Below are 17,406 nucleotides of genomic sequence, written 5' to 3' on the forward strand. Positions count from 1 at the left end.
CCCTCACTCATTTGTCCAATATCAAATATAAGACACACATGACTCCTATCACCCAGGCAAAGCAACCAGCGCACTCAGACAGGGAGAAGAAAACCTCCTCCCCCAGAGAATTAAAGATAACATTACGACACTACATGGTGGATCAGGGGGGGCCATTCAGGCATATGTGCCCGCCTGACTGCACAGGGAGTAAGGCAAAAGAACAAATAGACAGGAGAACCAGATTTAATTGTCCAGCCTGCACAGCAAATATACTGTTGCAAACACAAAAAAGTGGGATTCCCGTATTAATAGGAATCTCTGGCAAAGAATGAAAAGGAGGAATATTTGTGGGAGAAACAAAGGCTAACCCATACAGCAAAATAACCATTTTAAAAGGCACCCACATTGAAAAGCCATTACACTCCTGCTGTACGGAGGATATACCTGGCAAAAATTACTAGAACAGAAGGAAGCAAAAGATCCCACTGGTCCTTTATTCTGCCCACTGACAGACATTAAAACTTCTCTTGGGGAAAGAATTACAGGAGTACTGACTAGAGCAGGTCTCCTGTAAACTTAAAGATACAGTACCTCCATAAGGTGAAGGAGATACTGACCATAACAGGTCCCCAAGGAGAGGACTAAAGGATACATATACTGCCATACAGTGTACTCACATAAGGTACTGTAAACTAATACATCTAATTCGGTCTCCCATAAAAGGTACTCACATCAGTGTGAGGGGAGATAATGTAGGGTTCCGTGTATACAGTCCATAAACCTCCATAATATCTCCCATAAAGGATTCTCACTTCAGTGTGAGGGGAGAAAAGGCCATAAGGTCTCCCATAAAGGTACTCACTTCAGTGAGGGGAGAAAAGGCCATAAGGTCTCCCATAAAGGTACTCACACCAGTGTGAGGGGAGAAAAGGCCATAAGGTCTCCCATAAAGGTACTCACGCCAGTGTGAGGGGAGAAAAGGCCATAAGGGGAGGATAAAGTCATGGGAACACGGTCTAGAAAGATGTCACAGCCAGACAAACCCATAGATGTCATTAGGCAGCGTGAGGGGGAGAAGGCACTAAAATGAATAAAAAGGTTTTTAAAAGAGCTGGCTTTCCGCCAGAGGGCAGTTTACATGTTGACAGTTGGGAAAAATGTGCTTCCTGTAATAAAAATTGTATAGCAAAACATAAATGCAGTGACCAGGTGACCATTTGGATAACAGCAGCTAAAGAAATAGAGACAGAAAATCAGGAAAAATTGGATAATGACAACCCATTACAATTACTACACCCTGTGCAGCCCATAATACCAGGGGCACCACCAGAGGCAGCGCTTCTAGGTGCACCAATGAGAGAGAGATAGAAACAGCATCATCTCCACCACCATCCTATGTCCATGCACTTACACAGATCATTACACAGGTTTATGCAAACAAATAATATACTCGCAGAACTATTGTAGATTGATATTTTTGTCTGGTGTTCTTAAATAGGGAGAACTGCTGATTGGTGATTTCATTGTTTAAACATTTATACTATTGCAGTTATCAAAATAAGGTTTTTGTTTATTTTAGTTATTTTCTAAAAATGCGTCCAAATCTTAATTATCTTGTTATTGAATTATTAGACAGAACTGTGCTATATATATTTTTTTTTTTTGGGAGGGGGGGGAAAGCCGTATTGTGTATATAAGAGATTTGTAGTAACTGCTTTTCATTTACATGTATTGCAGATATACTGGAAACGTTAGGTTGATTTTTTGTTTAAAGCCCATAATTATAACTCTTATGTTTGTCTAAATGAAGAGTATTTCTCTATCTCAAATTTTAAGTTCCCCTAGACATTGTTGTAGTTCATAAGGTTAATTTGACTGTCAGCTAGAAGAAACAGGATGTGTCACAAGGTTACAGTGACAAGATATATCAATTATAAGGAAAATTACATCATAAAGATATAGGTATGAAACATACCGACAGTTAGCATCCTTGACCCCCATGAGAATATGCACAGATTTTGGAAAGATAATCAGCAGGAGCAGTTAACATCTTCAAAAGATAAGAGTGTGCAAGTTGTGTTGTCACAGAATTGTATCACACCACTAAAGTGGATACTGATTGTATACTTTCCAGAATATTTGTTAACACACTTGAACACTTAGCAAAAAATTAAATGAAATCTTTAAAATACAGTGTACATGTGATGTGAGCTTAAGTCACATTGAATATAAAATGAAATAATTCCTGCAACTAATTATGGATTTCCAATCTTTGTGTGTCTGTTATGACCCAGTTTTGATCTATTATTTTGGTTTTAATTGTAAGGTGCAGCGGGGTACCCTAAGAAAAACTGTTAAATAATGTGTCTTTGATGCTAACCAAAGGAATTCCAAGGATGAGTTAAAAAAAGGGGGGGTTGGCTTCTGTCTTAGCAAAATAACATATGTTGCTAGAACTTTAACTGTGAAATGCAAGCTGTAAAATCAGTGCTGAATACTTTAACCCTCAGATTTATCTTTAATGATATGAAACTCTTTTGCTAAGTATATACGTTATTTGTAAAGTTATTTGAATGATATCTGTATATTCTGTAAAGATTGATGGAAATGTAGTTCTTTGCATTTACAGCTGATTTACATATCACATATCAGCACTTGACCAGTACTGTAATTTAAAGAAATGTTTTTTGTTTTAGCTCCAATATAAAAAGCCCTTAACAGTCAAAAAGTGACTCCCCAAAATAATATTACATGTTATCTCAGACGATGCAAATGACTGTTCCCTGAATTTGGCAGGAGCTGTTCTTTTGTCTGTCCAAGGTGCTTGTATGATGTTTAAAGTCTGAAAATATACATAATTAATTCTGAAAATGTGTGAAAAACTCTTGTATATATCTCTTAACAGTTTTCTACCTCAACGTATGGTGTGTATTTAATAGAGCAAAACAGAACATTAGGTTAAAATCTGAACAGATCAACTAAAATCTATTTTATTTTGATTAATTTAACTGTGTTCAGTCATATCACAGTGTACACAAGTGGCAGCAGGTCTGCACTTTGTAGGGAGGGGCTATGAGTCCCCGTGCATTGTATTATTTTCAATGCAGATGATTTGTTACTACAGATAAGATATTTGTCTGCAGAAAGATTCACAGCAGAAAATAAAATGTATTTTATCCTAATTGATTTAACAAAAGTTTTTTTTTTTTTTCATGTATTAAGAGAAATCAGCTACTTGTATTCATAAAGGTAATGACACACTCTTATATTGGTTATCAGAAAATTCCAATACTGTACACTGCATTACTTTAGTATGATAATGATTTACTGTTATAAACATTTAACAAACTAAATATGAAGTAGCGCTCCTAACGCCCTCCAATGTAATCCTTAAGTGCTGTACAAGTCTGAAACCAGCTTCATTGTTTCCACTAGAGTCAGAATCAGGGAGTGTAGCGGGGGGACGCTGCCGATGTCTCACATACAGACTGTTACACTAGAGTCAGAATAAGGGCGTGTAGCGGGGGACGCTGCAGATGTCTCACATACAGACTGTTACACTAGAGTCAGAATCAGGGAGTGTAGCGGGGGGACGCTGCAGATGTCTCACATACAGACTGTTACACTAGAGTCAGAATCAGGGAGTGTAGCGGGGGACGCTGCAGATGTCTCACATACAGACTGTTACACTAGAGTCAGAATCAGGGAGTGTAGCGGGGGACGCTGCAGATGTCTCACATACAGACTGTTACACTAGAGTCAGAATCAGGGAGTGTAGCGGGGGACGCTGCCGATGTCTCACATACAGACTGTTACACTAGAGTCAGAATCAGGGAGTGTAGCGGGGGGACGCTGCAGATGTCTCACATACAGACTGTTACACTAGAGTCAGAATCAGGGAGTGTAGCGGGGGGACGCTGCAGATGTCTCACATACAGACTGTTACACTAGAGTCAGAATCAGGGAGTGTAGCGGGGGACGCTGCAGATGTCTCACATACAGACTGTTACACTAGAGTCAGAATCAGGGAGTGTAGCGGGGGGACGCTGCAGATGTCTCACATACAGACTGTTACACTAGAGTCAGAATCAGGGAGTGTAGCGGGGGACGCTGCAGATGTCTCACATACAGACTGTTACACTAGAGTCAGAATCAGGGAGTGTAGCGGGGGACGCTGCAGATGTCTCACATACAGACTGTTACACTAGAGTCAGAATCAGGGAGTGTAGCGGGGGACGCTGCCGATGTCTCACATACAGACTGTTACACTAGAGTCAGAATCAGGGAGTGTAGCGGGGGGACGCTGCAGATGTCTCACATACAGACTGTTACACTAGAGTCAGAATCAGGGAGTGTAGCGGGGGGACGCTGCAGATGTCTCACATACAGACTGTTACACTAGAGTCAGAATCAGGGAGTGTAGCGGGGGACGCTGCAGATGTCTCACATACAGACTGTTACACTAGAGTCAGAATCAGGGAGTGTAGCGGGGGACGCTGCAGATGTCTCACATACAGACTGTTACACTAGAGTCAGAATCAGGGAGTGTAGCAGGGGGACGCTGCAGATGTCTCACATACAGACTGTTACACTAGAGTCAGAATCAGGGAGTGTAGCGGGGGACGCTGCAGATGTCTCACATACAGACTGTTACACTAGAGTCAGAATCAGGGAGTGTAGCGGGGGACGCTGCAGATGTCTCACATACAGACTGTTACATTAGAGTCAGAATCAGGGAGTGTAGCGGGGGGACGCTGCAGATGTCTCACATACAGACTGTTACACTAGAGTCAGAATCAGGGAGTGTAGCGGGGGACGCTGCAGATGTCTCACATACAGACTGTTACACTAGAGTCAGAATCAGGGAGTGTAGCGGGGGACGCTGCCGATGTCTCACATACAGACTGTTACACTAGAGTCAGAATCAGGGAGTGTAGCGGGGGACGCTGCAGATGTCTCACATACAGACTGTTACACTAGAGTCAGAATCAGGGAGTGTAGCGGGGGACGCTGCAGATGTCTCACATACAGACTGTTACACTAGAGTCAGAATCAGGGAGTGTAGCGGGGGACGCTGCAGATGTCTCACATACAGACTGTTACACTAGAGTCAGAATCAGGGAGTGTAGCGGGGGGACGCTGCAGATGTCTCACATACAGACTGTTACACTAGAGTCAGAATCAGGGAGTGTAGCGGGGGACGCTGCAGATGTCTCACATACAGACTGTTACACTAGAGTCAGAATCAGGGAGTGTAGCGGGGGACGCTGCAGATGTCTCACATACAGACTGTTACATTAGAGTCAGAATCAGGGAGTGTAGCGGGGGGACGCTGCAGATGTCTCACATACAGACTGTTACACTAGAGTCAGAATCAGGGAGTGTAGCGGGGGGACGCTGCAGATGTCTCACATACAGACTGTTACACTAGAGTCAGAATCAGGGAGTGTAGCGGGGGACGCTGCAGATGTCTCACATACAGACTGTTACACTAGAGTCAGAATCAGGGAGTGTAGCGGGGGACGCTGCAGATGTCTCACATACAGACTGTTACACTAGAGTCAGAATCAGGGAGTGTAGCGGGGGACGTTGCAGATGTCTCACATACAGACTGTTACACTAGAGTCAGAATCAGGGAGTGTAGCGGGGGACGTTGCAGATGTCTCACATACAGACTGTTACATTAGAGTCAGAATCAGGGAGTGTAGCGGGGGGACACTGCAGATGTCTCACATACAGACTGTTACACTAGAAGCAGCCAAAGAGATACAAAAGAAATGTGTACTGTAAATAATATTGCTGATAGATAGTGTTTGTTTTACGTTTCATCATATTGATCTCAGCGGTATTGTATGCTGTGCTCAAAAGGGGGGAGGAGTTACAGAGAAATTGCAGAGCTCCATAATAAGTATAAAATATGCCGTGGTGACAGTATCTCAGCATAAGGAAAAAGAAGAAAAAATGCACCTTTAAAATTTTCCGAGATTTCCAAGGCATTGTGATAATGATATCCTATACATAATGTATAAAAATGGGAATTTCTACCCTTATATACTGTATGTCTACATAAACAGCAGAGCTGAAGGCTCTAGTACAAGGATGCTGTCTTTCAGTTGCCTGTCTAAGCCAGTTGTGGTGTAAGGTCACAGCACACTGAGGAGCAGACACTTATGACTATGGGCAATAGTATGGCTAATATCCTGCAAGGCAGGTAAGCCGTGTTACAGTTATTGAATACACCCGACCATCAGATGGACATAGAACCCAAAAGTGCTAAGCCAGAAGACACACGTGTTGCTCCTACAATAAGCCTCTAAGCAGGAGGTAAGAAACAAGGAGCTGAGAAAGGCTTTGACGAGTGGTGTCTGGGAAAAAGCGCTGTCTGCCAACAAGTCACTGGCAAATGCCCACATTATGCATGGCAGCATGTGTATAAAGTTATAGGTGGGAAACAATAGAGAACCCCTAGAGTCCACACAGGCCTTTGCAACAGGCTGAAGTGTGCATTATAGTACCTGAGAAAAGGTTGTAAAAGTACACAATGTACCCACCCTTTTAATGGAAACAAGTGATCTTCACCCAGTTGCCCAGGGTCTTAAGATATGAATTTGCCCTTGTGTGAATACAGACATACATACACTGGCTGGAGAAATGGCTTTACAAGTCAGCAAACACTGAGGCTGCAGTATAAAAACATATTCAAAGGTTATTTAATGATGGGAGAAATGAAGAAAAATAGATAAAATACTAGTTAATATATAAGGCATAATTTGAATATTTGAAGTTATAATGTATATATGATGATTTGACTAAATGTCCATTGTCAAGTTTTTTTGTCTATCCAAGATACTAATGTAGATATAAGTTACAAGCTGCAACTTGAAGACTGAGTGACTCTAAAGGAAATACTTCAGAAAAGTTCTTGATCCCTGATTTGAAAGTCTATGCCAAGGTCTGCTGACTGCACCGATTGTATCAAAAAGTGGCAAATAAGGACACTGGGATACAAGAAAGCCTCAAAGGAAGTATTATCCAATCATTGTACTGTATCATGCAGAAATACAGTTTAATAGGTTCAAAATCTGATAAGGGTCTTTTGGGATGTATAATGTCTTCTGCTGCATTAATGGTGATTATTGTGACCCTTGTTTGGTCATTGATGATTAATCCAATGTAGTACAGTATGACAATTGCCAGAACTGTACATAATAAGTGGGAATGTGCATTGGTGTAAAAGAATCTTGTTTTACTTACTTTAATGACACATATAAAGTTGTTGAAGCCATTGAGAACCACCTATTCCAAGTGAAAGAGTTAAAAAGCCAAGTTGCCAAAGTTTATAGTGAAAATAAATGGCTAAACTCATGGTAAATCCAGTAACCTGGCTTAAAGGTTTTATTTATAGTTACCTATGTTCTGGTAAAATTTGTATTATGACTGATAGGTAAAATAAAGGTTTTTGTTCCAGACACAAGAAAAAAAGAATCCTACCCTGTGATGTACAAGATTTGGTCAATCGCATGAATTTTAATTATTGATGTGTTACAAGATAAAGTCGCCACAACATAGACAAGATGTTCTTTACTATTGCAGCAATGTATTAGAAGAACTAAACATGTTGGACTATGGTGGAAATCATAAGTGAAAGGACATTGCAAATGGACTTAATAAATGGACAATTCATTCTGAAAGTAAATCTCACAAGATTCCCTGATGAGAAATCTGACAAAGAAAATGACATGTAAAAAGATAAGGGAAACTAGAGATGCAATGCTATAAACCTCAGTTTGAAACCTCCAGGTTTTATAACACTACACAAACACTTTGCAGAGGGAAGAGTGGTAGACAGTTTACTATGATGGATATGTGTCAACGGTCATTACCCTCCACCTGAAGTGATGACAGCATCTGCTCGTGGAGAAGTAGCCATTAGCACCATTATGGTGGACTGTGTGCTCCTCGTTAGGCAGGCCAACTGTACTGATAGATTGTCACAAACAGGAGGGACTGAGAGAAGCCGCATTATATTAAGCAACTATTTTGCATATATACTTTAGTTTTTATATTGGATTATAACCAATAGTGATATTAAGTCAGTAAAAGGTAGAATCAACAGGAGGAAATGATAGAGTATAGATATGATTCTCACCTTTTATATACATATAAGGTTTAAGTTTTATATATGTTATTCAGAACTATCACTTTAAGATGTATTTTCCTTAAAATGCTTCTAGCAGAACAGATTTTAATTTCAGCATAAGATGGAACAGTTTGAGGCGATTGTAAGAGTTGTAACTTGTTACCAAGGTCAGAAGATATCGCACCTGCGACATGAAGATAGCGTTTTGGAATGTTGTGAGAATCAGAAGGAGGAGGCAAGGTTACTGCTTGCTTATCGACATTGATACAATTATTTCTATAATATAGAAACTTTTGTTTTGACATCTTATTAAAAAGTGTGAATTTATTGTTTTAGCTCAAAACTTCAAAAGAAACATTTTATGAGCAATGACGTGGATTGCATTCCACATTTTTGGTATAACTATGAGCACCCCCCTAAGATTAAACGTCAGATCACTGTCTGACTAGCATACTCCATTGGTGTGTGTGTGTGTGTCATTTCAACTGATCTCCGGCCGTCACTTAGAAGATGAATCCTCTGGCTGACATCGAAGGTTGATAAGTATAGCTGAACCCTATCAATGTCTACTCCTGTTGAAGTGGCATCAATTCCATTTAGAGACGAACGAAGAGATATATGAACAGAGAGGGGAAGGACAAGAGGGAACGGTAAATACTAGAAGAATTAAGGAGACTATGGTAAACTTACACAGCTTTCACTTACATAAAGTATAACATTAGAAATAACCATGCACAAGAATCTCACTAGAACTAAGAGAGAGACACCTTTTTATTTATATTTTTTTTCTCTTTCTCTACTATTTTTAACAAATCACACATATATAATAAACAGGCTTAACCCCTTCCTGACAGAGCCAGTTTTTGCGTTCCTGACAGAGCCCTTTTTTTCAAATCTGACATGTCTCACTTAAGTGGGGATAACTTTTTTTTGCTTTTACTTATCCCAGTGATTTTGAGATTGTTTTCTCGTGACACATTGTACTTCAAGTTAGTGGTAAATTTTGGTCGATACAGTCTGTATTTTTTTGTGAAAAATACCAAAATATCGTGAAAAAATGGAAAATTTAGCAATATGCAAAATGTTAAATTTTCTGCTTGTGAGACAAATAATCATACCACTCAAAATAGTTAATAACTAACATAGACCATATGTCTACTTTATGTTGACATCATTATTTCAACTTCCTTTTAATTTTTTGGGACACTAGGAGGCTTACAATATGAATAGCAAATTCTCAAATTTTCAAGAAAATTTCAAACACTGATTTTTTTAGGGACCAGTTCAGTTCTGATGTGACTTTGAGGGACTTGTATGTGAGACACCCCCATAAATGATGCCATTTCAAAAACTGCACCCCTCACAGTATTCAAAACAGCATTTTGGAAGTTTGTTAACCCTTTAGGTGTTTCACAGGAATTAAAACAAAGTGTAGGTGAAATTTCAAAATTTCTTTTTTTTTGCAGATTTGCAATTTTAATACATTTTTCTAAGGAACACAGTACATTTTACTAGAGAAATGTGACTGAAAATTGATTCCCCCAATTCTTTTGTTTTCATAAATATCCTATATGTGGCCCTAGTGTGCACGGTGACCAAACCACAGGCTTCATAATAGAAGGAGCACCTACTTGATTTTGGAGCCTCCTTTTTATGAGATTATTTTTTAGGCACCATGTAGGTTTCTAGGCACCATAAGATGCTAAAAGTTAGGAACCCCCCCACAAGTGACCCCATTTTGCAAACTACACCCCTCAGGGAATTCATCTAGGGGTATAGTGTACATTTCAAACCCCCAGGGGTTTCACCAATTGTGGTACAACTGGGCAGTGAAAATGAAAAATTATTTTTTTTTACACAAAAATGCAGTTCTGGCTCCAAATTTGTCATTTTCAGAAGGTATGAAGGAGAAAAAGCACCCCAAAATCTGTGCCCCAATTTCTCCCGAGTACGGCAATGCCTCACATGTGACCAAAAAATACCAGTTGGGTGCATGGCAGGACTCAGAAGGGAAGGAGTGATTTTTGGATTTTGCAGCTCAGATTCTGGTGGAATGAATGGTGGGTGCTATGTTGCACCAATACAGTGGAACCCCCCCACAAGTCACCCCATTTTGCAAAGTACACCCCTCAGGGAATTCATCTAGGGGTATAGTGTACATTTCAAACCCCCAGGGGTTTCACCAATTTTGATACAAGTGGGCAGTGAAAATGAAAAATTACATTTTTTACACAAAAATGCAGTTCTGGCTCAAAATTTTTCATTTTCAGAAGGTATGAAGGAGAAAAAGCACCCCAAAATCTGTGCCCCAATTTCTCCCGAGTACGGCAATGCCTCATGTGTGACCAAAAAGTTGCAGGACTCAGAAGGGAAGGAGTGATATTTGGATTTTGCAGCACAAATTCTGGTGGAATGATGGTGGGTGCTATGTCGCATTAGCAAGACCCCCAAAGCACCAATACAGTGGAACCCCCCCACAAGTGACCCCATTTTGCAAACTACACCCCTCAGGGAATTCATCTAGGGGTATAGTGTACATTTCAAACCCCCAGGGGTTTCACCAATTTTGATACAAGTGGGCAGTGAAAATGAAAAATTACATTTTTTTACACAAAAATGCAGTTCTGGCTCAAAATTTTTGATTTTCAGAAGGTATGAAGGAGAAAAAGCACCCCAAAATCTGTGCCCCAATTTCTCCCGAGTACGGCAATGCCTCACATGTGACCAAAAAATACCAGTTGGGTGCATGGCAGGACTCAGAAGGGAAGGAGTGATTTTTGGATTTTGCGGCTCAGATTATGGTGGAATGAATGGTGGGTGGTATGTGGCATTAGCAAGACCCCCGAAGCACGGTGAAATTATGAACCTAATAATCCATAGATGTGTGGTATATTTTAAAACACTCCTTTATACATAGGCCGGGTTTGTCGGGGCAAGTGTCACACTGGAAAATAGTTTGCTTTCTTATTGCCTTTTTATAGCAAACTTTGCGCCTTTTTTGTGTCCTGCCCTTTTTTCCAGTGGAGGGGATTTCATCAGGAAAATGCTGCCCTGGTACAATACGGGGGCCAGTACTAGAAGTACTGGGGCCCTCAGCCTGCTGGTTCCCAAATATTAGGCCCTTTATGACTTCCTCTTGAAAGTGCATAAATGTCCCCCTCTGGCCGGTAGAACGGAATAGCACGTAAGCGTTATACAGTGCCATCTGGATGATATACACGGCCAGCTTCTTGTACCAGATTTTTGTTTTCCGCAGGGCACTGTACGGCTTCAGTACCTGATCTGAAAGATCCACTCCGCCCATGTACCTATTGTAATCCAGGATACCTCGTACAGGGACGGAGGTGGTACTGTCTCCGTGAATTGTTGTCAGTATAAGGACATCCCTCTTGTCCTTATATTTGACCAACAACATATTTTCGGTGCATATTCCCCTGCTTTCACCCCTTCTCATTACTTGGGCAATGTGCGTTTTTGGGAGGCCTCTTTGGTTCTTGCGCACAGTACCGCAAGCTGCTGTACCTCTTGAACCAAGGGCCTTAAACAGGGGGATGCTGGTGTAAAAGTTATCCACATAGAGGTGATAACCTTTATCCAGGAAGGGGTGCACTAAATCCCAGACAATTTTTCCACTAACACCTACGAGGGAGGGGGGGCATTCTGGCGGTTCAATTCTTGAATCCTTCCCTTCATATATCCTAAACCTGTGGGTGTACCCTGAGGTGCTTTCACACAACTTATACATTTTTATGCCATACCTTGCCCTCTTACTGGGAAGGTACTGGCGGAATTTAACCCTTCCTTTAAAATGTATAAGGGACTCGTCTATGCAAATGAATTTATCTGGGATGTACATGTCTTCAAATTTGGCACTGAAATGATCAATGACCGGCCTGACTTTGAATAGCCGGTCAAAGGTGGGATCATCTCTGGGTGGGCACTGTGCATTATCGTTGTAATGCAAAAATTTAAGGATCGTCTCAAATCGAGCCCGGGGCATGGCCATACGGTAAAATGGGGTGCTGTACAGAACATCTGTACTCCAATATTGCCTAATTTCTGGCTTTTTTACTATGCCCATATGAAACACCAGACCCCAAAACGTCATCATCTCTACTGCATCTACAGGGGTCCACCTAGCAAATGATGACGTGGGGTTTTGAGCAATAAACTGCTGGGCATATAAATTAGTTTGGTCCACCATTAAATTTATAAAATCATCAGAGAAAAATAATTTGAAAAAGTCAATTCAATGAGACCTGTGGAATCAAATTGGATTCCTGGCATGGCCAAAAACTCAGGAACCTGGGGCTCAAAATTGTCTGGTGGTGGGGTCCATACGAGATCAATTATTGGGGGGGGGGTCTCAGCTGCTCTACGGGGGCGTCTTTGAGGGGGTCCCTCATCACCAGAGGAGGAAGAGGAGCTTAAGGCGAATCCTTTAAATTCCCCGCTTGCATCACTGGCTGTGTCAGAGTCAGAAGCAAGCAGGGCATATGCCTCCTCCGCTGAATACATTCTTCTGGATGACTGGGATGACATTTGGGATGACATTTGGGATGCCATTTTTATTTTTGTGTTACTGGTAGTGAAATGTTTCAACACGTGTATAGTGTAGGGGGGGGTACAAACTTTATTTCAACCCGGGGGGTATGTAGTGTGTAGTGTGTATGTAGTGTGCAGAAAAAAAAAAATACTTTATACAAAAAAAAAAAAAAAAAAATGGAGGGGTTAAAAAAAAAAAAAAAATTGAAGGGGTTAAAAAAAAAAAAATTGAAGGGGTTAAAAAAAAAAAAAAAAAAAGGTCCTGCGCCAAAAATTGAGCACAGATGTTGGTCAGTAACGTCCGTCACTGAACAGCGCTGAAAGGCAACAGGAATTTGATCAAAAAAAAAAAAAAAAAATAGATCAACCCTGTGCCGAAAAAGATGATCAGTGATGTACGTCACTGATCCGCGCACAGCGGCCACAGGACACCCACAAAATCAGTGTGTGTAAAAAAAAAAATTAAAAAAAGACCCCACAGCACACACACAAAAAAAAAAAGGTGATCAGTGATGCGACACTGATTACCAGTGAGGGGCAGCAGGTGCAACTGACAGTGCAACTGGCAGGTATATATAAAAAAAAAAAAAACCTCTGCACCCCTAAAAAGTTGCTGATCACCTCAGATATAGTGATCAGCACAAAAGGCGGGGGCAGCAGACACAAAATTTAGCACTCTCTATCACTCTCTGTCACTATCTCTCTCTATCTCTCTATCTCTCACTATCTAACACTCTATGACACTGCAGCAGCAGCAGTGACAGGTATATATATATATAAAAATACCCTGCGCCCCCAAAAAGTTGCTGATCAGTTAATTTATACTGATCAGCACAAAAGGGGGGGCAGCAGTCAGTTATATAAAAAATATATAGCACAATCTGTCACTATCTCTATCTCTCTCTATCTATCTATAACTATCACACTGCAGCAGCACAAAATATAGCACTCTCTGTCACTAGGCCTCTCTATCTCTCTCTATCTCTCTCTATCTCTCTCTATAACTATATCACACTGCAGCAGCACAAAATACAGCACTCTCTGACACTATCTCTCTCTATCTCTCTCTATCTAACTAACGCTATTACACTGCAGCAGCACAAGTTCACAGGAAGTCACAAGTAACAGGATCCAGGAAGCATCCAGCACACTACAAGCACAGATGAAGCAGCCAAGATATTTGCAAGGATCAGGTAAGTATTTTGCAAGGTTCTGGTCAGTATATCGCGGCAGATTGGCACGGTGACCGCACTGCACGCAATTCCAGACCGGAATGGCGTCTGCAGTGCAGTCACCGTTAGTTTAAACCCCCCTCCATGGCTGTGATTGGTCCGTCGGTCCGACGGACCAATCACGGCCTTTGGGGGCGGGCGGGGTGAGGTGGGGTGACACCAGTGTCACCCTTACACCCCGCGGTGATTGGTGCTGTACTTTACAGCACCAATCACCTCCGATCGCGTGTCACCGGCGAACGTTATTCGCCGGTGACACAGAAAACGCTGTAATTGGCTGTTCACACTGAACAGCCAATCACAGCGATCGCCGACGGGGGGGCGGCATCGCAGCCCCCCCTGGGCATGCACGGACATGTCTGCTGTCAGGGACAGCAGACATGTTGAAACTGTCACCGCGTCTATAGACGCGGTGACAGTTAAATGCCCTGACGTACATTTACGCCATGTGTCGGGAAGTACTTCCCGACCATGACGTAAATGTACGTCAATTGTCGGGAAGGGGTTAAATTCACTTTACATTTTATTTTATTTTTTCTTTATCCTTAGTTCACAAACACAAGATATGTTGTCAATATAATCAAATAAGACTCATATAAAGTCCCTATTAAACACAATGCACACCACAAATAAAATAGATCACATAATCACACATGCACAAGTCTACCAAAGGGAATGAGTAAATTAATACTAACCAAACCCTTAAGGATAAGGTTAAATTATATGAAAGATGTCTCTGTCTAGAGTTGGTGCCACTGGGTAAATATTTCAATGAAATATTATAAATTTGAGCATGTAATATTATCTATTCTGTATAAATGTCTGCATGTTAAAGAAACAATAAAAAAATGATTGAATTAAAAAAAAAAAAAAAAAAAAAAGGAGTAGCTTCAACCCTCTGCAGGCCCTGATCATTAGTACAACTTCAAAAAAACCCTAAACCAAAAAGTTGCCCAATATAGTTAATAGACCCGCTAAACAAAAACTGGAGGGGGAGGGTGGGAACACAAGGTACTGTAGGCCACATGAAATAAGAGAACCTGTTTTCGCTTTCTTCAAACAAGGAAATACCGGACCATGGGACAGTCAAAAGCTGTAAACCGGTTAACCAAACCTTCCATCCAAAATTAGCATCATTTGATGCAAAAAAAGAGAAACTAGCTAAATTTGGTGAAGAGGTGAACAGAGGAAAAGGCCCACGTAGCCGCACATCTGCTCCACAGACGCCCCATGATAACACAGCAGGGGAAGCACTCAACGCCCTTGCAGAGTGTGCTCTAGAGTCGGTCATCCAACACTGAAGTCAGTCAGGGGGATAACAGAGCGAATACACCAACCTACAGGCATGGTCAGTGTGAGAACACTGGCATACAGATGCAGCCAGGCTCATCTGTCCTACATATGGCTGTTGGCGTGTCGCAGAGTGGCGAAGCGTCGCACAACCTGGCTAGTGTGGCGCATGGTGTTGCCAGGGAGTGTACATCCACTAGATGTCGATTTTGAAAATCACTGCCTGAGGTCTCCAATGAAATACAGTACAGTAATATAGTCCAAGAACTGCTGTACCGGTCTGCCTCTTCTCCTCTGGCTCACTTCTCCTCCCTTATCACTGCTTCAAACATCTGCCCCTGAGACAGCCATGTGCAGCCACCCACAAGGATACTACAAGGTACTGAATTCTAAGGGGGTGAAAATGGGTAAAATGTTCTGCCCAGCAAACCTTGGGTTGGTTAACATCGGGAAGGTTTGTGGAGCTGTGTTGTGGATGGAGATATCACTACTCTACCTTCTGTATAGACAGCAGGAAGGACAACACTGGCTGTGGTAAGCAATGGAAGGATGGTAAAATGGCTGACCAGTGGTCTGGTTATGAGATTAGGTTGGTCTCAGGGACTGTGGTCCACCATCACTACAACCACCTATGGAAATGTCCTCACCTCAGCTTTATGGATAAAGTCTTTATGTCCTTGTCCAACTTGTCCAGACAACGGATAGACTGTTTGATGAAGTTGTCCTTTTGGTTCATATTGACATGGACTTTGGCTACGCTGGAACTGTGGCCTGAACCAGGATTTGCGTTCGAGGTTGACTGAGCAGTGACTTCATTCTCCAGGTTGCCATAGTATAACCAGATTCCTGTACAGAAAGAAAACGACGGTAATTGAGGTCATGTGGGGTTCAGAATACAAAACATACCAACCATCAGTATCACAGAGCCCCAGACCTTCTCAACCCCATATAGAAACCACGAGAACCAGAGTAGTCTGGCACTATCCCAGCTATGTGCCCGGTAACCCACCTTTCATGAGCTTGGCCACCAAACCGCCCGTCTGGCATGCAATATTCAGCTCCTCCTGGATGGCATCTCCGATCTTACTGTGATTCACACCAAGCAGAGCCTTCTGCCTCTCAGCTGGCATGTTGGTTTCCAGGAACAACTTCAGGTCCTCATGAAGGACACCTGTGGAAGACACATCGATATACATACGCAAGGCAAATTACATCCAAAGAACAGAAGACAACTGCAAGTCCACACATCCTACGTACTGATAGAGTCCATCCGTACCAGTGCCTGCTATTCTAGAGGTTATAGTACAGAGGGCCCAGCCGTCATCAGCCCCAGGATTGAGATGGCCCTGGAATTAACTACTGTATACTCTAATCTGGGGTGTCCACGGAACAATATTCTATTTTAAGAGCCATTTTCACTGAATATCAGTAATAGGTGCCCAGAATCTCTATGGAGACACCAAAGGGCAGATTTAGGAAGTATAACTGTATGGTACAGAGACTATAGCTAATTGTATGGCATACATATGGAGATCCACCATGTTATACACCCAGAGAAGCCTGTAGAGGGGGCAGAGTTTGAGAACCAGACAGGTTATACAGTATATACTGTAGGTCACATGAATGCCCCACACAGGCACCTAGACAAAGTCTAGTGAGGGGATGCACAGGGCTCAGTAATCAGGGTGACATCACACAGCTCAGGGGATTGACAGATCATTAGACATCACTGCACGCCCCACGTGTAACACTAACCACCTGACATTACCTTCAGAGATGGCGTTCACATTCTCCAACGCACTCTGGGTGGACTTGAATGGAGAGAATGCCGCAAGCTTCACAGCGCTGCTGAACTTCCCAATATTCTGCAGAGACTCCTCCACCTGCAGGCAGGACATGGAATTACAGGATCAGGCTCCGCTACATGTTATCCCTTTACCATTGGGTATATGCACTTTAATACTTTACACATGAATTAGGAGTATTAGCGCTAATATACACCCATGAGCCAGAACATTACAAGATCCGATAAGGCAGTTTATGTCCCCTCATGACGCCAAAACAGCTCTGACCCATCGGGATCTTGTATGAAAATACAATAAAGCGCTAGTATCAAGAATGATTGTTCAATGTATTAAACAAATAATACATATAAAAATCTAGTGGCCATAATATATTACACATACATAGAATACCAGTCCGCTGAAACTAAAAGCT

General features: G+C 41.8%; 1 protein-coding gene across 4 annotated transcripts in view; it reads right to left on the reverse strand.

The window, feature by feature from the left end:
• The window catches only part of LOC146060553 (uncharacterized), a 335,594-nt gene that overhangs the window by 276,944 nt on the left and 41,244 nt on the right, over nt 1–17,406 (reverse strand). For all 4 annotated transcript variants that reach the window (XM_083174016.1, XM_083173934.1, XM_083174187.1 and 1 more), the window contains exons 3-5: nt 16,958–17,072; nt 16,199–16,360; nt 15,837–16,035 (exon numbers count right to left, since the gene is read on the reverse strand). In XM_083174016.1, the coding sequence (XP_083030142.1) occupies nt 15,837–16,035; nt 16,199–16,360; nt 16,958–17,072 (476 nt within the window). The remainder of the gene's footprint in view (nt 1–15,836; nt 16,036–16,198; nt 16,361–16,957; nt 17,073–17,406) is intronic.

The sequence above is a fragment of the Crinia signifera genome, chromosome 1 (assembly GCF_055691185.1).
Source record: "Crinia signifera chromosome 1, ASM5569118v1, whole genome shotgun sequence".
NCBI classification, from domain to species: Eukaryota; Metazoa; Chordata; class Amphibia; order Anura; family Myobatrachidae; genus Crinia; species Crinia signifera.